The 22,923-nt window shown below is 35.9% G+C and overlaps 1 protein-coding gene and 1 pseudogene across 1 annotated transcript; both read left to right on the forward strand.

The window, feature by feature from the left end:
* Nucleotides 1–9,029: 9,029 nt before the first annotated feature.
* On the forward strand, nt 9,030–9,784 carry LOC131280225 (olfactory receptor 51B6-like; annotated as a pseudogene).
* Nucleotides 9,785–21,752: 11,968 nt separating this feature from the next.
* LOC101435909 (olfactory receptor 51B2-like) lies at nt 21,753–22,691 on the forward strand. Its single transcript, XM_004447530.1, has one exon. The coding sequence runs from the start codon at nt 21,753–21,755 to the stop codon at nt 22,689–22,691; it is 939 nt and encodes a 312-aa protein (XP_004447587.1).
* The last annotated feature ends 232 nt before the right edge of the window (nt 22,692–22,923 follow it).

Here is a 22,923-nt window from a genome sequence, read left to right on the forward strand (position 1 = left end):
TTTACCTTCCATCACTGCAATAAGTGTTGCCCTGTATGCAAATTGGCAAGTCATATTCTTTTGTCTTTTCCTCAGTGTCTATGCCCCTTTTTTCCTGTTTTCCTAATTATTAAGCTTATCTTCACAAAAGTTTTAGATCACAGTAATTCATATATTTAATACATAGTACTCCCACATATCTAACATAAAACCCTTTTCCCTTCCACAGCAATAGTCTTTTTACATATTCATGCTCTATTTTCTGAAACTGATGTACAGATATTGAGACATAGCGTTCAAACAAGGTAACATTTGGGTTTACATTGTGTTTTATATTTTAGACTATACAATGTTCTAAATTTTTAGTTATGTTTTATATTATGATTTACATTTTAGCCTATAGGCCCCTATCTATTTTTGGTATAATTTAACATGTCTTATATACATCCTTGTGTAATCTTGTGGAACACTTCTAATGCTCACACAGTTACATTGAATCCATCTCTTCAATACCTCTTTCCCCCTCCCCTTAGGAACCACAGTGACAGTCAGTCTTCATTGCTAGAAGGGCCATGTTCAGAGATACTTGCAACAGTGTTGAGTGGTTGACATGCTCAACTGCCCCAATACATTGGGAGCCACCATTTCTCTTGAGAGATACAACTCCCTGTATTTGAGAACATCAGTCCTCCTCAGGATGTGGATATATCTTCACTCTCATTATATGGGTCTTTATCCAATGATATAACCCACTATGACAAAATGAGCACTCACACACACCCTAGAAGCCTGGCCTGCATCAGATTATCCCCTTTAAGCATCTTAAACAGGTAACCTTCTTTATTATATTTTTTAAAAAGTTTTCTCAGCTTTATACTCTCAACCAAATACCTGACAATCTCCTATGTTCATATGTTGCCCCACACTCCCCCTAATTTCTTGGGCAATATTACCCTTCCTCCCATCCCTAGCCCCCCTCAAGCCTACAAAGCCCCACCTAAAGATATCCCTATGCTCCCATTTTATCCCTTCCTTGAACAAATACCTTGAACAAATCCTTACCTCCAGCTTTTCATAGATTTCACCCATGTAGGTGTCAGCTTACATCCTTCCTCTACCCCTCAATTTTCTTTAAGCCTATCATCCAGTTTCTAACTCTCTGAGGCAGCTTGGTTTCCTTATTTCATATCATTGAGGTCATGTAGTACTTGTCTTTCAAACACTGGGTTGCTTCACTCAACATAAAGTTCTCAAGATTCATCCATGTTATCACGTGTGTTTGTAGTGTGTTCTTAAAGCTGAGTAGTATTCCATTTTATGTATATACCACATTTTATTTATCCATTCATCTGTTGATGAGCATTTGGGTTGATTCCAACTTTTGGTGATAGTGAACAATGCTGCTATGAACATTGGTGTGCATATATCGGTTTGTGTCCTTGTTTTCAGTTCTGCTGGGTATATTCCCAGCAGTGGAATTGCTGGCTCATATGGCAAATCTATGGTTAGCTTTTTGAGAAACTGCCAAACTGTTCTCCAGAGTGGTTGGATCCTTCTGCATTCCCACCAGCAGTGGATGAGTGTTCCCATTCCTCCACATCCTCTCCAGCATTTGTAGTCTTCTGTTTTTTTTCATAGCTGCCAATCTTATGGGAGTACGATGGCATCTCATTGTAGTTTTGATCTGCATTTCCCTAATAGCTAGAGATTTGGAGCATTTTTTCATGTGCTTTTTAGCTATTTGTGTTTCTTCTTTGGAGAAGTGTCCATTTAAATCTTTTTCCCATTTTTTAAATGGGTTGTTTGTCTTTTTATTTTCGAGATAAAGGTGTTCTTTTATATGCAGGATATAAGTCTCCTATCAGTTATATGGTTATCAAATATCTTCTCCCATTGTGTAGGCTCTCTTTTCACTTTTGTGACAAACTCCTTTGAGGTGCAGAAGACTTTAATTTTGAGGAAGTCCCATTTATCTATTTGTTCTTTTGCTGTTCGTGCTGTTGGTGTGAAGTTCATGAAGCCATTTCCTATTACAAGGTCCTGTAGATGTTTCTATACTTTGCTTTCCAAAGTCTTTATGGTCTTGGGTCTCATATTTAGGTCTTTGATCCAACTTGAGTTGATTTTTTTATAAGGTGTGAGATAGTAATACTCTTTCATTCTTTTACATATGGATATCCAGTTTTCCAGGCACCATTTTTTGAATAGGTCATTCTCTCCCAGTTGAGAGGGTTTGGTGGCTTTATCGAATATTATGTGACTATATATATGAGGATCTATATCAGAACTCTCAATTCATTTCCATTAGTCAGTGTGTCTCTCCTTGTGCCAATAATATGCTGTTTTCACTACTGTAGCTTTGTATTATGTTTTGCAGTCAGGTGGTGTGATTCCTCCAATTTCGTTTTGCTTTTTCAATATGTCTTTGGCTATTCGGGGCCTCTTTCCTTTCTAAATAAATTTCATAGCTAGTTTTTCTAGTTCATTAAAGAATGCTGTGCTGATTTTTGTTGGGATTGCATTGAAAGTGTAGATCGGTTTTGGTAGGATAGACATCTTAGTAATATTTAGTCTTCCTATCCATGAACAGGGAATATTCTTCCATTTATTTAGGTCTTCTTTGATTACCTTGAACAATGTTGTGTAGTTCTCTGTGTATAAGGTTTTTACATCATTAGTTAAATTTATTCTGAGGTATTTGATTTTTTAAAATTTACTATTGTAAATGGTATTTGTTTCTTGATTTCCTCTTGAGCTTGCTCAGTACTGGTGTATAGAAATGCTACTGATTTTTGTGCATTTATCTTACTAAACTCATTTATGAGTTCTAGGAACTTTCCTGTAGACTTCTCAGGGTTTTCTATCTATAGGATCATGTCATCTGCAAATAATGAAATTTTGACTTCTTCCTTTCCAATTTGAATGCCTTTTATATCTGGTTCTTGCCTCAGAGCTTGAGCAAGTACTCCTAAGACAATGTTAAATAGAAGAGGTGATAGTGGGCAATCTTGACATGTTCCTGATCTTAGAGGGAAAGATTTTAGGATTTCACCTTTGTAAATGATGTTGGCTGTGGGTTTTTCATATATACTCTTTATAATGTTCAGAAAATTTCCTTGTATTCCAGTCTTTTGCAGTGTTTTTCTCAAGAAAGGGTGCCGTATCTTGTCAAATGCTTCTTCTGCATCTATAGATATAATCATGTGATTTTTTCCCTTCGATCTGTTTATATGGTATATTACCTTGATTGATTTTCTTATGTTGAACCATTCTTGCATACCCAGAATGAATCCCACTTGGTCGTGGTGTATAATTTGTTTAATGTGTTGTAGAATACGGTTAGCAAGTATTTTCTTGAGGATTTTTGCATTGATGTTCACTAGAGAAATTGGTCAGTAATTTTCCTTTCTTGTGGTCTCTTTGGCTTTGGTACTAGGGTAATGTTGGCATCATAGAATGAGTTAGGTAATGTTCCTTCTGTTTTGATATTTTGGAAGAGTTTCAGCAGGATTGGTGTTAGTTCTTTCTGGAATATTTTGTAGAATTCACCTGTTAGGCCATCTGGCCCTGGGCTCTTCTTAGTTGGGAGGTTTTTAATGACTGATTCTATCTCTGTACTTGTAGTTGATTTGTTGAGATCATCAATTTCTTCTTTCATCAATACAAGCTGCTTATGTGTTTCTAGGAATTTTTCCATTTCCTCTGAATTGTCATTTTTATTGGAATATAGTTTTTCAAAGTATCCTCTTATGATAGCCTTTATTTCTGTGGGATCAGTGTTGCTATCTCCTTTCTCATTTCTCATGTTGTGTATTTGCATCTTCTCTATTTTTTTCTTTATTAGTCTAGCTAAGAGTTTGTCAATTTTATTGATCTTCTCAAAGAACCAGCTCTTGGTTTTGCTTATCTTTTCAAGTGCTTTCTTATTTTCTATTTCATTTAGCTCTGCTCTTATCTTTGTTCTTTCTTTCTTTCTTCTTCCTGTGGGGTTACTTTGTTGTTTTTTTGCTAAATTCCTCCAAATGTGCGGTTAGTTCTTCAATCTTTGTTCTTTCTTCTTTTCTGATGTGTGAATTTATGGCTATAAATTTCCCTCTCAGTACTGCTTTTGCTGCATCCCATAAGTTGTGGTATTTTGTGTTATCATTTTCATTAGTTTCAAGGTAGTTATTAATTTCTTCTGAGATTTCCTCTTTGACCCATTGTTTTTCTAAGAGTGTGCTGCTTAATTTCCATATCTTGGTGTGAAATCTGGGCCTCTGGCCCTTGCAGATTTCCAGCTTTACTCCGCTGTGGTCAGAGATATTATTTTGTGTGATCTCAATCTTTCTGAATTCATTGAGCCTTTCATTGTGGCCTAGCATATGGTCTATCTTGGAGAATGATCCATGTGCACTTGAGAAAAATGTGTATCTTGCTGTATTTGGGTGTAATGATCTGTAGATGTCTATTAGGTCCAGCTCTTCTAACATACTGTTCAAAGTTTTTGTTTCTTTAGTGATTCTCTTTTGAGATGTTCTGTCCAAAGTTGATAGCAGTGTATTAAAGTCCCCCACTATAACTGTAGAGGCATCTATTCTTTCACTTTGTTTTTCCAGTGTTTCCTTCATGTATTTGGGGGCACCCTTGTTAGGAGCAGAAATATTTATGATTGTTCATTCTTCTTGAAAGATTATCCCTCTCACTAATACGTAGTATCCATCTTTGTCTCTCACAATTGTTTCACATTTAAAGTCTATTTTGTCTGATATTAATATAGCTACTTCTGCCTTTTTTTGGTTATTGTTTGCTTGTAAGATTGTTTTCCAGCCATTCACTTTCAACCTCCTTGAATCCCTGGGTCTAAGAAGTGTTTCTTGTAGACAGCATTTAGATGGGTCATATTTCCTTATCCAATCTTCCCGTCTGAATCTTTTGATAGGTGAGTTTAATGAATTGACTTTCAGTGTTTTTACTTTCAAGGAATTATTTATGTTAGCCATATTTTGTTTGGACCTGTGTTTGTCATATTTTGTTTGTTTGTTTTTTTCCCTTCCCTTTTTGTCTTTTTTGTTTCTCTTACACTCTCCTCCAACTCTGCCTTTCCTGTTTTTTTTTTTTCTTTCTTCCTGCAGAACTCTCTTTAGTATTTCTTGAAGGGCAGGGTTCTTGTTGGCATACTCTTTTAGTTTCTGTTTATCTGTGAATATTTTGAACTCTCCATTATTTTTGAATGCTAGCTTAGCTGGGTAGAGTATTCTTGGTTGGAAAATTATTCTTGTAGTACCTTGACTATATCATACCACTGCCTTCTTGCCTCCATGGTTTCAGATGAGAAATCAGCATTGAATCTTATGTAGACTCCCTTGTATATGATGGTTCTCTTTTCTCTTACTGCTTTTAGAATTTTCTCTTTCTCTTGAGTATTGGATAATTTGACAAGTATATGTCTTGGGGTAGGCCTGTTGGTATTTGTGGGGTGTGTTGTGCTTCCTGGACATGTACACCCATCTCCCTCAGTAGACTTGGGAAGTTTTCAGCCATTATTTCCTCCAACACCTCTTCTGTCCCCTTTCCCTTCTCTTCTCCTTCTGGGATGCCTATAATATGTATGTTTGTGCATTTTGCATAGTCTTTCAGACCCCTATATCCCTGCTGGATTTTTTCTATCTTTTTGTCAGTCAGCTCTACTATCTGTTTGATTTCAGATGTACTGTCTTCCATGTCACTAATTCTCTCCTCTGCATCTTCTAATCTGCTGCTATTTGCTGAGAGTGTATTTTTGATTTCTTGGTTTATGGTGTCATCACCATCATATCTATTATCTTTTTGTGTATGTCTCCAATTTCATCTGTATTCTTTCCAAGTGTTTTCTTCATATTGTTAATTTCTTCCTTTACTTCTTTAAGTTGGTATCTAATATATGTTTTGAGATCTTTAATTACTTGTCTGATGTTCTGCTCCTCTCCCTGGTTTTTAGTTTGTTCATTGGTTTCAGCCATGTTTTCCTGATCATTAGTTTGGTTTGTAGTTTTTTGTTGCTGTCTGGTCATCGTTTTATCTTGACGGGTTTAATCAATTCCTTAGCTTCTTTGTTGAGTCTTGGGGATTAAGTAGTTGTTGTTTGCGCATAAAGTTATGTCTTCTCTTTGTCACTTTGTTCTTTTTACTCTGTTTTCTTGTTGCTGGCTAAGTTCACTTTGAAGGAAAATATTAGTGCCAGGGAAAGCAAAATGAGTAAGAAAAGAAAATATATAAAGTAGTATTGGTAATAAATGTTAATAGAGCAACAATGTGAAATCTAGGAGATTGGATATTAGACTTCTGTAAGTTGTGTAGAGTATAGTTGTAAGTAGAGTACCTATAATGAGATAGCCATCTGAATATGGGGAGGAATATAGTATGAATTAAAAGGCCAGTGTTTTCATGAGAGAGGGAAAGAGATTAGAAAGACAATAATATCAAGAGTGGATAAAAGACAGAAAACAGAACAAAGGTATTAGAAATAAAAAGTCAGACAATTTGGGGGCCAAAGAAAGGGAGGTGAAATGTAAAACAAACAGTAGATGATGGAGGGTAGAAAGATGTAGGGGAAAGAGGATCATGTAGGTGCCCAAAATCAATATACACAGAAAAGAGGAAATGGAGGATGAGGAAACACAACAAATGTGAAGTGCTCCCTTCAGCACCTATTATATAAAGAAAATAAAATAAAATAAGAAGCAATAGAGAGAAAAGAAAAAAAAAGAGAGAGAAGAGAAAAATGGGGGGACAAAGAAAAGGGAGGGAAACAAGCAAGAAAAGAGAAAAAAAGTAAATAAATGAAAAAGGATCTTGGGGGAGAAAAGACCAGGAGATAATGCAATATTAGCAACCATGACCAAAAAAAAAAAAAAAAAAAAAAAAAGAACCAACGTTTCAAGCTAGGAATCCTCTTTACAGTTAAATAAAATGCTTAGGGATCTGATCTTCCCCCTTTCTCCCTTCCTCACTTCTTTCTTTCCCAGGGCAGCAGGAAAGCTGCCTGAGAGGTCCAGTAGGAGATTCAAATGGGTCCTTGTTGAACCAACTCAACACAGAAGACTATGACTTTTTATTTCCAGCATGAGAGCTCCTACACCTCACCAGAAACCCCAAATATGCTATTGGAAGCTTGGATAGCACCTCCTACAGTTCCTCCCCCTTAGGTGTGCTAGGAGAGGTCTAATTGATTTTCTGACTCCACCTTCTCCCAGACCAAGTTTCCTATTCCAGGACATTTAGATAAATTGGGCTTCCTCAGCAGATTTGCCTCTCCTTTCTTCCCAGACTCTCCCCAAGTCAGCTGGTATATTCCTCCAAGCTCAAGGAGAAAAAAATAAACAACACAAAACACAGAGGGCTAGGGTAATCAAGGACATCGGACAGATTTCAGGACATTGTGGATTCGGGAATGGGAAGCCCGTGATATTGCAGACTCAAGGTGTGTAAGTCTCTGGAGCATGGGCTACTAGAGTTTAGGAGATACAGACCTGGGAACCACACATCTGGTTAACACGGGTTTGGGAACACTGCAGCACAACAAAGTTTTTAGGGATTGCCACAGCTGGGCCGCCAGCCCTAGGGGGAAGGGTCCTGCCCACAACTTCTGACTTCCGTGTCAGAAACCCAAAATTCTACCTCTCACAAGAATTTCTTCTGTCACTGTCTCACCAAATTGACATCCAGACACCTCCTGCCCTGCAAGCCCCCAAAACAGCCTGCTCAGTGTTTGGGAACATCACAGCACAACAAAGATTTCAGGGATCACTGTGGCCAGTTCACCAGCCCTAGGGGAAGAGGTCCTGCCTATGACTTCTGACCTCCATGTCAGAAACCCAAAATTCCACCTCTTGGAAGAATCTCTTCTGACACTGTCTCACCAAATAGACATCCAGACACCTCCTGCCCTGCAAGCCCCCGAAACAGCCCACTCAGTGTTTGGGAACACCACAACACAACCAATTCAGAAGAATTTAAAAAGAGATGTAAAGGCACAAAAGAGATGAATAAAGCACAAAATGGGGCTCCATGAGTCCCTAGGCTCTAGGGAATTCATAATGCATTTGTTCATACAAAGTATTATAATTTGGGTTTCAATTTAATTAGAGATAATAAAATAGTACAGCACAAAGATTACTTATTTCTTTTCTTTTTCACTCACAACCTTACAAGATTTGCATCTTTAATGCTCAGCTCAGTTTTTCATTTAAGTAGGTGTTCAGTATATATATATTGAATCTCTGAATTCATGATATGAATGGGGTATTCAAAATGAAAGCACTGTCTCCTTTCATTCATCATAAAATATATTCACAGTAGGGAGGAGAAGAAACTAGAGGGCTAGTGCTGAAGAAAAATGGGAGAGAAATCAAGACCAATGAGGAACAAGGTCAAGGAGTTTTAGATTTTATGTGAATTTGAGTGACATATTTGGGAAAGCTTTAGTAAAGAATTCTGCCCATGGCAATAAAAAATTAGAAAAATTCATATTTAGAGAACTGCATTGAGAAACTCACCTATAATGAGGGGAGAAGTAAATTGGGAACAATTCTGTACAGAGGCTCTGTGATTTCTCTTTTAAATTATGTGGGAAAACTAATTTTCATAGTCTATGCTGTGCAAGCTAATTCTGTAGCCTCTGGTTAGTTTGAGTTGAGGAGCACTGTAAGTATAAACTGCACACTAAATTTTGAAGAACGTGTGTGACAAAAAAAGTAAAATATATTATTAATAATTTTATACTGATTACATTTTAAATAAAATTTAGCATCTAGTGAAGAAGAAAAAATATATTTTTAAAATTTGTTGTTTCCTTTCTGTGCTTACTTTTATTAATCTGGATACTAGAAAATTTTAAGTTACATATTTGGCTCAAATTATAATTTTAGACAGTGCAAATCTGTAGAGTTAGTGCAAAACTAGAGAGTTTTTTGTTCCTTCTCAGAAATCCACCACGTGGTCCAATATCAGTGCTGCCCCATTTCTAATAACCAGCTTCCCAAGTCTGAAGATATTCCATCCTCGGATTTCCATTTCATTCTTTGTCATTTATGTTTCCAGACTCTTCACTTTTTAAGAATGGCATCTTACTGCTCTTGTACTACTTTCTGGCTATATTGGCAGCCACAGATCTTGGAATGACTTTGACAATGATGCCCACTGTACTTGGTGTCCTTTGTCTGGATCACAGGTAGTTCAGCCATGGAGCCTGATTCTTCCAGGCCTATCTGATCTACTCACTCTGGGGTCTGGAGTCCTGCTCATCATGGCCTATGACTGTTTTATTGCCATCTGTGATCCCTTAAGATATAATTCCATTCTTACCAATGTTAAGGTGGTAAAGATAGGCCTTGGGGTTATAATGAGAGGATTTATACTCATGCCCATAATCATCAAACTCTCTGAGTTCCCTTACTGCAAATCACCATATCCTTCCCCAAGCCATCTGCTTGTACCAGGATGTGATCAAACTGGCCTGTGTTGACATCACTTTCAATACATTCTATCCTATAGCTCTGGTGTCTTTAATTGGTTTCTTCAACTTTATGCTTATCCTTATCTTTTACATCATAATCCTTAAGACTGTTACAGGTTTTGACTCAGGTCAGGAGCAGGTCAAGGCCCTAAATACCTGTGTCTCTCATATTATCTGTTTTCTGTTTTTGTTGTTGTTGTTGTTGTTAGTGTGACAGGGCTGACTCTTTTTCATTGATCTTGGAAGTATGTGCCACATATAGTTTATAATATTATGAGCTATGCCTACTTCCTCTTCCCCCCATCTCTGATAGTGTGTAGACCAAGATAATCCAAAATGATATCAACCATTTTCTTTCTTTTCATAGAATTTGAGCCTGACCTGTGACTCCAGGGGTCTCTCCATTACAGAATATGTTTCCTGGCAAGATGCACTTTGCAATGTTGATGTGGCTCAGACTCAAAAGAAATTATACTCATGTCATTTAAAGACATATCTCTTGTTCTCAGCTTCCCAACCCTCCATCCTCAAGCATATTGATCTTAGTTCTTTTGCTCTGTTTCCAGTAAAATATGTACTTAATTCTGTCATTTTCCAAACTGGAAGAGTCACTTATCTTTACAGATATCTCAGGCCTATGATACAGGAAATGGTTCAAGAGTCTATAGAAAGAGAGGAGGAAAAAATAGCTTGCAAGAGTTCACAAGCACAGTTTGGAAAACAATTCGATAATTCCTGTTTGCCTGATAGTGTCTCAGATGGGATGAAGGGTCTTAGAGCACTACACATACAATGCCCCACAGCCTTAGAGTAGCTAAAAAGTAGTTAAGCATAAGATATTCAGACCAGAAGAGTCTTTGCTGCCAAAGCAACCAAAGACCAAACCAGAATTCATATTAGAGCATGCTAGATGCTCACCAAAGTTTGGTGAGAAGGCTCTAAGTGGATGATTTCTGATGTCTGTTTTGTTAGAGGGAAGAGAATGAATAGAACATTGACACATGTAATATTCAGTTTAGAAATGAAGCACAGACTATAGAACAAGAACTTAAAAGCAGGGAAAAAAGATACATTTAAAAATCATAAAGCATCAATAAATATTTTAAATATTTTAAAAATATATTAAGTCAATGTAGCAGTATGGCCTTTACGTTTATCATTAAAATATTAAAAACAAAAATATATAATATAAAATAAAGTATAAAATTGCCATAAAAAGGGCACTTGAACAAGAAGAAATCATTATCCTAAATATTTACATACCTAATCTCATTACCTCAAGGTATATAAGATATACATTAGCAAAGATGTTGTACACAGCAATAGACCACTCTTGGTATTTGATAGACTATCTAGAGAGAGGCTAAATAAAGAAAGAGAGAACTTGAATAATATAAGTAAACTAGACTAACAGATATTATAGAGAGTTGTACTCCAAAATAGGAGGATATACATTCAGCAAATATCTTGAAATGAATGCAAATGAGAACACAACATATCAAAACCTATGAGAAACCAAAACAGCAGTGATTAGGGAGAAATTTATAGGCCTCAATGCTAACATTAAAAAAGAAGAAAGAGCTAAAATTAATGATCTAATTGTATACCTTGAAGAACTAGAAAAAGTACAGCAAACCAGTCCCAAACAAGCTGAAGGAAAGAAAAAGTAAAGAGAAGAGCAGAAATAAATGAAATCAAGAACAACAACAACAACAAAAAACAATAGAGAGAATCAACAAAACCAAAAGTTGTTTCTTTGAGAAAATTAACAAAATTGACAAAGCCTTAGCTAAATTGATGAAGAAAAAAAGAGATAAGATGCAAATAAATAAAACCAGAAATGAGAAGGGTAACATTCCACTGATTCTGTAGAAATATAGAGATCAAAAGAGGCTATGAACAAATGAATCCCAGAAAACTATAAATTGTAGATTAGCTGAGAAAAATTCCTAGAAACATATGAACCACCTACACTGACTTTAGAAGAAAAAGATCAAAATACCAATCACAAGTGAAGAGATTGAAACAGTCATCAAAAACCTCCCAAAGATGTAAAGCCAAGGACCAGATGGCTGTATTAGTAAATTCTACCATTATTCAAAGGTGAAATAATACCAATTCTTGCTCAAGCTCTTCCAAAAAATTGAACAGGAAAGACTGTTACCAAACCGATTCCATGAAGCCAACATCATTCTAATACAAAAGCCAGATAAAGATACTACCAAAAAAATTGCTGACCAATATCTCTAATGAAAATAGATGCAAAAGTCCTCCACAAAACATTGCAAAGAGAATCCAAACGTACATTAAGAGAATTATATGCCATGAACAATCTAGATTTCATCCCAGATATGCAAGGGTGGAAGAACACACGAAAATCAAATAGTGTCATAAACCACATTGATGAATTGAAGAAGAAAAATACATGATCCTCTTAATTGATGCAGAAAAGGTATTTGACAAAATACACACACTTTCTTGATAAAAACACTCCAAAAAATAGGAATAGAAGGAAGCTTCCTCAATATAATAAAGTACATAAATGAAAAACCTCAGTTAGCATTGTACTCAATGGTAAAGACTGAAAGCTTTCCTGCTGAGATCAGGAACAAGACAAATGCCCAATGTCACCATTATTATTCAATATTTTTTTATAAGTTCTAGCTAGAGCAATTAGTCTAGACAAAGAAATAAAAAGCACTCAAATGGGAAAGAAAGAAGTAAAACTTTCACTCTTCGCTGATGAAATGATTCTATATCTAGAATATCCTGAAAAATCCATGACAAAACTGCTAGAATTAATGGATAAGTTGAGCAAAGTGGAGAGATACTAGGTTAATATGGAAAAATCAATAGTGTTTTTATGCACTACTAACATGCAACTAAGGAGGAAATCAGAAAAAAGTTCCATTTATAATAGTGACTAAAACTATCAAATATTTAGGAATGAACTCAAACAAGGACATAAAGGATCTGTAATCAGAATAATACAAAGCACTACTAAAAGAAAGCAATAAATAAACAAATAAATAAATAATTGGAAGAACATTCCATGTTCATGGATTGGAAGACTAAATTTCGTTAAGATGTCAGTTCCACCCAAACTGATTTACTGATCAACACAATTCCAAAAAAAATCACCACAGACTTATTTGAAGAAATCAAAAAGCCAATAATCAAAATTATTTGGATGGGCAAGGGGCCCCAAATAGTAAAACATATCTTTAAAAAGAAGCACAAAGTTGGAGGACTCTCACTTCCTGACTTTAAAGCATATTACTTAGCTACAGTGTTAAAAACAGTATAGTACTGGCATTAGAACAGACAGATTGACTAATGGAACTCAATGAAGAACTCAGAAATTGACCCTCACACCTACAGTCAAGGTGTTTTTGACAAGGCTGTTAAGTCCATCCAGCAGGGCTAGACCAGTCTATTCAAGAAATGGTACCTGGAAAATTGAATATTCATTTCAAAAATAAAGAAAGCAAACCTCTATCTCACATCTTACACAAAAGTGAACTCAAAATGGATAAAGGACTTAAATAGAAAAACAATAACTGTAAATCTCTTAGAAGAAAATGTAGCAACATATCCTCAAGATCTTTTGGTAAGCAATAGTTTCTTAAACCTTACATCCAAAGCATGAGCAACAACGACAACAACAGAAACAGATAAATGAGACCTCCTCAAAGGAATTAGTCAAAAGGGTGAAAAGGCAGCTGCCTCAATGGGAGAAAATATTTGGCAATCACATGTCTGATAAGGGTTTAATATACATGATAAATACAGAGGTCATACAACTCATCAATAAAAAGGCAAAATACCTGATTAAAAAATGGGCAGAAGACTTGAAAAGACAACTGTGCAAAGAAGAAATAAAAGTGGTGAAGAAAGACATGAAAAAAATGTTCAACATCACTAGCAATTAGGGGAATGCAAATCAAAATTACAAGAAGATATCATTTCACACATATTAGATTGGCCACAATTAAAAAGTCAGAAAAAAATGTAAATGTTAGAGAGGTTATGGAGAGATAGGAACACTTATTCACTCTTCTTGGGAAAGTAGAATGGTACAACTACCGTGGAGGACTATTCGTCAGTCTGAAGAAAGTTGTATATAGATTTCTATGGGACCCAGCAATACCATTGCTAGTTATATACCCAGAAAAACTGAGAGCAGTGACAGAAATTCATATCTGCACACCAATGCTCATAGCAGTATTAGTCATGATAACCAAAAGTTGGAAACAAGCCAGGTGTCCATCAACCGATGAGTGGATAAAAAATTGTGGAGTATGCTCATGATGGAATATTATGCAGCAGTAAGAAGAAATGAACTTGTGAAGCATATGGCAACAAGGATGAACCTGGAGGACATTATGTTGACTGAAGCAAGCCAGATACAAAGGACAAATACTGTATGATTGCCCTATTATTAACTAAACATATTATATGAAATATGAATAGAATTGCAAATATAAGACCGTTTTTCTCTGAAGCTTAACAAATAAAAGTTAATACAATAAAATTTTAATATCAGACAAAAATACATTATAAGTGAAGGAGATCACAGTAGTACATCTTGTATGATTCCATTTATATAAAATGTAAACATAAGTAAATTTATAAAGATGAAATGAGATTAGTAGTTACATAGATTTGAGGAAGGAATGCTATGGAGTGTGGAGTCTTTTTCATGTAAAATAGTAATCCTCAAATTTTGGGGACGATGAATGCATAACATTGGGATTATGCTAAAAGCCATTGATTATACACTTTGAATCAAATAGTCAGAAACACCACCTATATACAGAGGGGGAAGCATACAGAGATTGAGAGGTGAGGAATTTTCATATTTGTCTGTTTTTTGTTTATTATTATTATTCAAATAATGAAAATGCTGTAATAATGATTGAAGTGATGAACACACAGTTATGTGACTATACCAAATACCATTGATTGTTCATTTTGGATGAATTGTATGCTTTATTAATATGTATCAACAAAATAGATTTGTTTAAAAAATATATAAGGCAAAACAGTTGATAAATGTAAGGAGATAATAATAGAAATATAGTTACCAATTAGTACTTTTAAGCATATCATCTTATTTTATAAAAAATGACATTCTAACTTTTGCAATATAAACTCTTTTCAGAAATCTTCCTGGATACCATGGATAGAGTAGATACTATTATATAAAGAAAATCCTATTACGTTTTAAAAGGCCATAATAATAATCATTTTCATACTTTTCATACAAGAAATTTTTTATGCCAAGTTTTTCTTAGAAAATAAAGGAAATTTATTTTAAAAAATGAATTGGAATAGTATAGTAAAAGGAATGCAAACTTTGAAGAAAAATGCAGTTTCACTCCTTCCTCCCTAACATAACTTTTGTGATCTTGAATGAGTCACTTAATCACTGAAACTCAGTTATATCATCTATCAATAGCAATTACAAAATGCCTTTTCTAAGAATCTTGCAAGAATTTGAGAATGAATATATTACTATTTGTATTTGTATATTCTATTAATTATATTAATATTATCATCATTGACAAAGATGAAGACCTCAATATTTTGACATGACAACACTCAAAGAGTTAAAAAGGAAAAGTACTCACCATGTGGGGGATTGATAACTGTCTTACAATTTTTTCATATAGTGAAATATACAGGTGATAATTATAAAGTGTTTTAAATAGGCTTTGGAAATTCTCATATTCCTTAGGTTTTCTCACTCAGTTACCCCCAATATATCTTTCCTACAACATTGGGACCTCCAGTCCACTGACCTTTTTATTTTGATTCCCTCCTCTTCATTTACCTTCAAATCCCAGATGAATTCTTCAGATATCTAGAGACTCTCAAACCATAATCCTATCTATGTTCCTTTGCTCATGTCAATCCAACCTAGACATTTCATTCTTCTATACCTTTCTGAAAATACAACACAAAACAAAACTTTCAATAGACGTTTAGATCAATTAACTCATTAATCCTAACCATAATTCTTACTTGTTTAATCCCAACAATCCTTTAGCACTGCCTATCACACCCATTTTCTAGATGTAGGAGTTCTGAGTAATGACACAGAATCTGTAAGATGCAGAGTTAAGATTTACAATCAGGCATACTGGCTCCAGAGCCTATGCTCTTAGTTAATTTTACTAATACACTATAAATTTTCTAATCCTATTGAATTCAGTTGGATTAAATCCTGATTACTAATCATTTCCAAGTCTGTTCTACTCATACTTGTTTTCCAAATTTAAGGTAAACATACATAATTCTCTCTGAGATATCCCTTCCTGAATATTCAGACTTGTAAAGTGCAAAGCTGAACAGATATGCCTCTCTCTTTTCTAAATCCAGCATGTAAAACAATGCTAATGGCAAAACAATTAATTAACAAATAACTGTTGTTAAATGAAAAAGTCATTCTGCATGTGATTTCTATGTTAGTAGAATGGAACTATTCTCCACTCCGCTAAAATCAGAAATATAGATGTCTGTGTATTGAGTCTACCGCATTCAGTCAATTGCAAAGTTCTGTTCTTTCTAAATCATAGACTTTCTTGTCCAGTCACTTTTAGTCAACTTTACTGACAACACCTAATCACAGCCCCATCAGATCACAGTGTCCTCACACTTTCTTCACTCACTGGTCCCCCTTTCAAATGTCTTTCTCATATTACAGCTAAGTAAACTGTACCAATGATTATCTGACAATTAACTGTTTCTCAATATTTCACACACATGATTTGTAAGACCCTTCATGGTAACAAGCTGTTTTCCCTCATGTTTTGTTGTCTTAGCAATGTCAATGTTCTGTTCTGTTTGAATTCACCATATTTTCCTTTGTCTCATAACCTGTGCATGTTTTTCCCTCTCTCTGGGACTTCTATCCTAACCCACCTACAGCTTCGATATCCCTACCTTTCTCATTGTTCAATTCCCAGCTTAAATGTCACTTTCTCTGGGAAGTTTTTCCTGATCCTAGAAACTCCATCTATGTGTTCCCCCGAGCACACAACTATTCATGCTTTAATGACAGTGCTACAGATTTTCTTGGTAAATATTGTCTTTCTAGTTTCTACTACATTTTTTTCATTCTGTGCATAAACAGACCACATCTGACTCCCTAACTTGGCACAAAATGAAAATACAGTAATTTTAGACAAAAGATGAAATGTCATGGTTCACATGGTTATTAAAAGATTAATTGAAGTTCCTTTGGATTGGAACTAATTTTCCCTGTGAAACAAAAAGACGAAAATGCAATTGGAATTCATAAGCATATAAAACCCCCAAAATCACCTGATCTACTCTCGATACTGGGAAGGACATGCAAGAATTTCTTAAATCCTGATATCAAGGATTTTGAGAGTCACCTAATCAAACCCTGGCATCTTCACTCCTGTTGGCATTTGAGTTCTCAGTTTTCCTGTCCCATCATTGAGTAAACTTCTGAAAGGCCTGAAATATTGCCGGTGTGTCCCTGCTCTGCCCAGAGAAAAGAGAGAGATTGGAGAGTAAAGGAGTCTCCTGGGAGGCTGGAAAGGTGAAACTCTGGGGAGGTGATTTCCACATATATAAGCTCTCTACTGGGGCCTGTTCAGAAGCTTTGAGAAGGAAGCATATTCACTAAGTCATCAAATATTCCAGCAATGAGCCTGTGGATTGGGTGAGTTTCTATTCTGAAACCCATGAATAGGCCTAAGGATAAGTGTGAGTGCTTTGCACTAAATGTGACATTTAGTCCTCTTGTCCATTTTACTGGCAAGATATATGTGATTTTGGGAACTTAAATAGATTTTTTAAACTGTATATGTATATATTACATATATATTTTATCTCTCATAACTTTTCTCTTTGAAAGGACATGGGTTATTGGCAATAGTACACACTAAGATAAAAAATCTAAAACCAGGGCCTAGGCGCCTCTGTTCTACATCTCTTTCAGAGGAAAGGAATGTATGTAGAAGAGCAAATGAGGAAGACATGTAACTCTGTATTCTCCATGCATTTATTTCTCCATGATGGATTTAGTATTTTCTCTTGAGGCCCAAATATCTTCTATCCTGTCTTTCCTTACTCATCCAAGTTTCATCTGTTCCTTTCTTCTTGCATGGGTGTTAGGAGACATGTTAAGCCCCAGACAATGTACACTGGGAAGTTTTCATGGACTGGTATATGTGCAGGAGGGTGGGAGGAGGGTTTTTTAATGGCTAGTAATCCATTAACCTGAAAATCAGGTTATTAGGATGCCTAGAATGAGTCATCATTAAGTTCAGTTATTAACTGCTAGTATACATTGTGAGCTTCTTCAGTACAAGGACTGTAATTAATAAATGATATCCGTGAAAAAGCATACTGATGGTCATATGGCATGTTCTCAGTAATATCTGTGCTTGTTCAAAAGTATAATCTTTCCCACAGTCCCAGATGACACTGAGAAATGGTATTTCAGGAGGCTGTTTATACATTTGTGTACAAGCATCCTTTAAAGGAATTCATCAGATATTGGTAAGTCAGGATTCCCCAATGTTTAGGAAGTCATTAAAAAATGATGTACTCTGAGTTGGAACCTGCTTATCAATTTCAAGATATTCACTGCCCCACATTTATCCATATTCATTCAGTCAAATTGCTCCTCGTGCTCCTGAAGTAACTTTATGAGTACTTGTCAATAAATAAACCCATACATAACATTGTCCATTTATGGAATTTTTGCTGTGTAATTTAGGCTAGGCAAGTATAAGTGCAGTATGCTCCTAGCCCTGAGGAAATGATAAAGATCTCCATTTGATGACAATATATTTTATTGCCTAACACATCTGTTTCTGAATAAATATTGGAGTCTTCTCAGTCTTGGACAAGTCTTTGCTTGCATTTAGCCTTTATTCCAAAAGATGCAGGATATGACTTGCTCTTCATATACTTAGAGATTCCATAGCCTTTGCATTTTCTTATTGTTCTGACACAAACCAGGCTGTGGAGGAAAATGTGGCCTTCCTATTTCTCAAACATTACTCTGATCATAAAACCTGTAAAAGCACGTTTCTTGGCTCGAAGTTTCTATTATCAAGCTCTGAAAGAATCTAATTAATTTTCAAGGACAATTTGATGAATGATCTGGATTTTACAGTCTTTATAGCTTAGATTTCTAGTTTATTATTCTGAATTTCATTGCTTAATGGATCATAAGCCTATGTCTTTCTGCTATTTTTGCCTTTCAGACTACATACCACTTTTTATGTACCTCCTCAAACTGCCTTTCTCTTCCTCTTACAGGTTGCTTCCCTATGATTTTAAGCCTAAAGAAATAGAACATTTGTGAAATAATCAGAATCGTTTAAATGTACCCATTAGATTTCAAAGTCCTTTATTTTTTTTAAAGATTTATTTTTTATTTATTTCTCTCCCCTTCCCTGCCCTAGTTGTCTGTTCTCTGTGTCCATTTGCCTGCTTCTGTTGTTGTCAGCGGCACGGGAATCTGTGTCTCTTTTTGTTGTGTCATCTTGCTGTGTCAGCTCTCTGTGTGTGGGGGGCCATTCTTGGGCAGGCTGAATTTTCCTTCTCACTGGACAGCTCTCCTTACAGGGCGCACTCCTTGTATGTGGTCTCCCCTACATGGGGGCACTCCTGCGTGGCAGGGCACTCCTTGCGCATTATCAGCACTGCACATGGGCCAGTTCCACACGGGTCAAAGAGGCCGGGGGTTTGAACCGTGGACCTCCCATGTGGTAAATGACGCCCTATCCACTGGGCCAAGTCTGCTCCTCTTCAATGTCCTTTAATATTAAGGGGGGTCCTCATCTCAGTGTTTTGTGTCTCAATGAACATAATACTCATAGAGATGTAACCTCAGAGCACTTCCTCACACTAGAGTTTTATTTGTAGTTTATTCTGATTCTGGTCTATTTGCAATATTTAGGCCATTTTAGGAAGGAGAGTTGCATCAGTGCTGTGAGCTGCATTCAACTTCTGAATTCACATTTAAATCAACTGCAGCAGAACAGGTAAAGAGATTTTAAATTTCAGAGTGGAGTACCCAAGGAAATGGAAATAATGGAGGTGACTGATATCATTAACCTGAGGGAGCATTGGAATTTGGCCAGTCCCATAGTGGAACAGCTCCTCAGGAGTTAAGTGTTAGAGAAACAGGAGGGTAGGTGGAGAAACAGAAAAGTACGACAATTCAGTTCTGTCAAATCATTTTTTAAAAGATTTTATTTATTTATTTCTCCCCCATTCCCATCTATTTTCTTTAAGAAGCACTGGGTTGTTGTGAGAACTTTGTTACAAATTATAAAAGAATATTGTCAAAATCTTACTGCTACTCATAGTCCTTATCTTACTTACATTTGGTGTGTTTTTCCCCCAACCACCCTATTATTATTTTTAAAATATATTTTTTATGACAGCAGTTGTATACTTATAAAACAATCATGCACATGTGTAGAATTCCCAAACAATACCCTTCTATCAACATACCACACTGTGGTGGAATTTTCGTTACAGATTAGATAATATCATCTAATTGTTATCATGTCCATAGTATACATTTGGCTCACCTTTTCCCGGCCCCATTATCAGCACAGTACATCTTTGGCATAGATGCAAGAATATTATATTATTACTGCTAACCACCATCCATACATCACTCCAGTTATATTTTTCCCATGATTCTCCACATTCCCAACTCCCAGCAGTAGTGATTTACATTTGCTCTCGCTCACAAAGGACACTCTTGCACCTGTACCATCACTAGGTCAGTCACTATGACCCCTAAAACATAAAAGTATCTACCAAATCTCAGTGTAGATTGTGCATTTTTAGAAATTTGTCCATTTCATCTAGATTATCTACTTCGTTAGCGTATGGTTTCTCATAATATCCCCTTATGATCTATTTCATTTTTGGTGGGTTAGTTTTACCTCCCCACTTTCATTTCATTGCTATACCACGTAAGAGTTTTTTTTTGTTGTTGTTGTTGTTTTCACTTTATTTTGTACATTTAATAATTGAAAATATAAACAATTAAAAACTAAAAAGAAAATACAGTTGAATAAAAACATAGATTTCTCAATTAATCCCTGAAACCAGGGCCTCCAATGCGGGAGGGAGTTGCCTAGTCATTGAGTTACCTCTGCTCCCTGTCAAATCATTTTGAAAGGGACAAGAGGCAAGAAAGATGACCAGTAAATGGCAAAGGTATAATGAACAAAATACAAAATAATATTTTTAAGGAGATTTGTAGGAAATGAGGAAACCATGTGTAAGAATTAAAAACCTTCTCTCTCCAAAAAAGGAATAGATATGAAATCCTTAAAACAGTGCTTCTCAAATGCCACTGTGTTCATGAGTCACCTGTGGATTGTGTTAAAATACAGATTTTCACTTAGCAGGACAGAAGTGGAGTCTAAGGCTACACACTGACCTGTCCCCATGTTTGCTCCTTGAGGCTGGTCTTTGGGCCATACTTCCATAGCCAGGCTTTAGAAAATTGTTAACTATTGAAGTGTAAAGCAGTTGGAAATGGTGATAATATTTGTTGAATCCCATGAAAGACCAAAATTCAATTGTCACAAGGAATCAAAAAAAGATTTTGAAATAAAAATGTCTTTATCGTGATTGTGAAATACAAAATCAAAATTAAATGTGTCCACATCATGGGTCATTATTTAAGTCTCCCTCCTTCTTTACCAATATATGTACTTTCGAAAAACATATTTATTGAGGTATTATTTATATATGATAAATTACATATATTTAAATGTTCAATTCATTAAGTACCAACATATATGAACACCCAGGCAACCAGCACTGCAATCAATAAAATGCACATATCCAGCAACAACAAAAAAATTAAATGTGTTCAAACAAATCAGCCATTACAAGAAAGCAGCTGAGCAAGGTTATTATCCACTTATACCTATTGATCCTTACATTGTTGTTATCACTCGCTATAAATATTTTTTGTATACACACAGTAGCAGGGCCTGATGCATTAAAAAATGGAGATTTTTTTTTAAATTTGAAGAGCTTTTAATTATTTTCTTCTAATTAGGAAAAGACTACCATCCATCATCCCTAGTGTAGCTTACAAATCTCTACTCTTCTTCTGCAGGTAAATAGTTGCAGATTCAAAGCTTATCATACCTAATAATTATCCCCAAATACAAAGATTGCGATTGAGGCTACTATGGAATCTCTGCATTGAAAAAGCTGGATTCTTAGGCTCATAGATTCCAGGAAACTTCTCTCCATCTGTGGGTCCATTATGTGGCCCAATATGAGTGCTGCCCCCTTTCTGCTGACTGGTTTCCCAAGCCTGGAGGCAGCTCACCACTGGATCTCCATCCCTTTCTTTGCAGTCTACATCTCTCTGCTTCTTGGCAATGGCACCCTCCTCTACCTCATCAAGCATGACTACAGTCTCCATGAGCCCATGTATTATTTCTTGGCCATGCTAGCAGGCACAGACCTCATGGTGACCCTGACCACGATGCCTACTGTAATGGGTGTCTTACTGTTGAATCACAGAGAAATAAACCACGCAGCCTGCTTCATGCAGGCGTACTTCATCCACTCTCTTTCCACTGTAGAATCAGGTATTTTGCTTGCCATGGCCTATGACCGTTTTAATGCTATCTGCAATCCCTTGAGATACACTACCATTCTCACCAGTACTCGAGTGTTAGCATTAGGGGTGGGGGCATTTATGAGGGGTTTTATATTCATCATGCCTGTAATCGTGCGTCTTTTTTCATTTCCATATTGCCACTCCCATATACTCTCCCATGCTTTCTGTCTTCACCAAGAAGTCATGAAACTGGCCTGTGCTGATATAACTTTCAATAAAATGTACCCTGTATTTATAATTTCTTTAACTTTCTTCCTAGACTCTCTGATCATCCTGTTCTCCTATATCCTAATTTTTCACACTGTCATGGGCATTGCTTCTGGTGAAGAGAGAGCCAAGGCCCTCAATACCTGCATCTCCCACATAAGTTGTGTATTGATCTTCTATGTCACTGTGATTGGTCTTTCATTCATCCACCGGTTTGGGAAGAATGTGCCACAGGTGGTCCAAATTATCATGAGCTATGTCTGCTTCCTCTTCCCTCCTTTAATGAATCCTATCATTTATAGCATCAAGACCAAACAAATCCAGGATAGCTTCTTCCGTCTTGTTTCTTCGCACAAATATGGAAATTAAACTTAGGTATGCATGATTACCCATCGACGATGGTGCAAGCATGTGATTTTTCTGAATGGAATTTCAATATATATCAAAATTTCCTGCAGCAGCCTCTGTTTTTCTAAATTATGCAATGCCATTTAGGAATTCTTATAGAAAACATTCCTTGAATTCATAGGTTTTCCATGATTTGGTTCATGGGTTGATTTGATTCTTTTCATCCTGTATCCTCTTTCTGAGTGCTGATATG

Source organism: Dasypus novemcinctus, chromosome 10 (assembly GCF_030445035.2).
Source record: "Dasypus novemcinctus isolate mDasNov1 chromosome 10, mDasNov1.1.hap2, whole genome shotgun sequence".
In the NCBI taxonomy this organism is placed as follows: domain Eukaryota; kingdom Metazoa; phylum Chordata; class Mammalia; order Cingulata; family Dasypodidae; genus Dasypus; species Dasypus novemcinctus.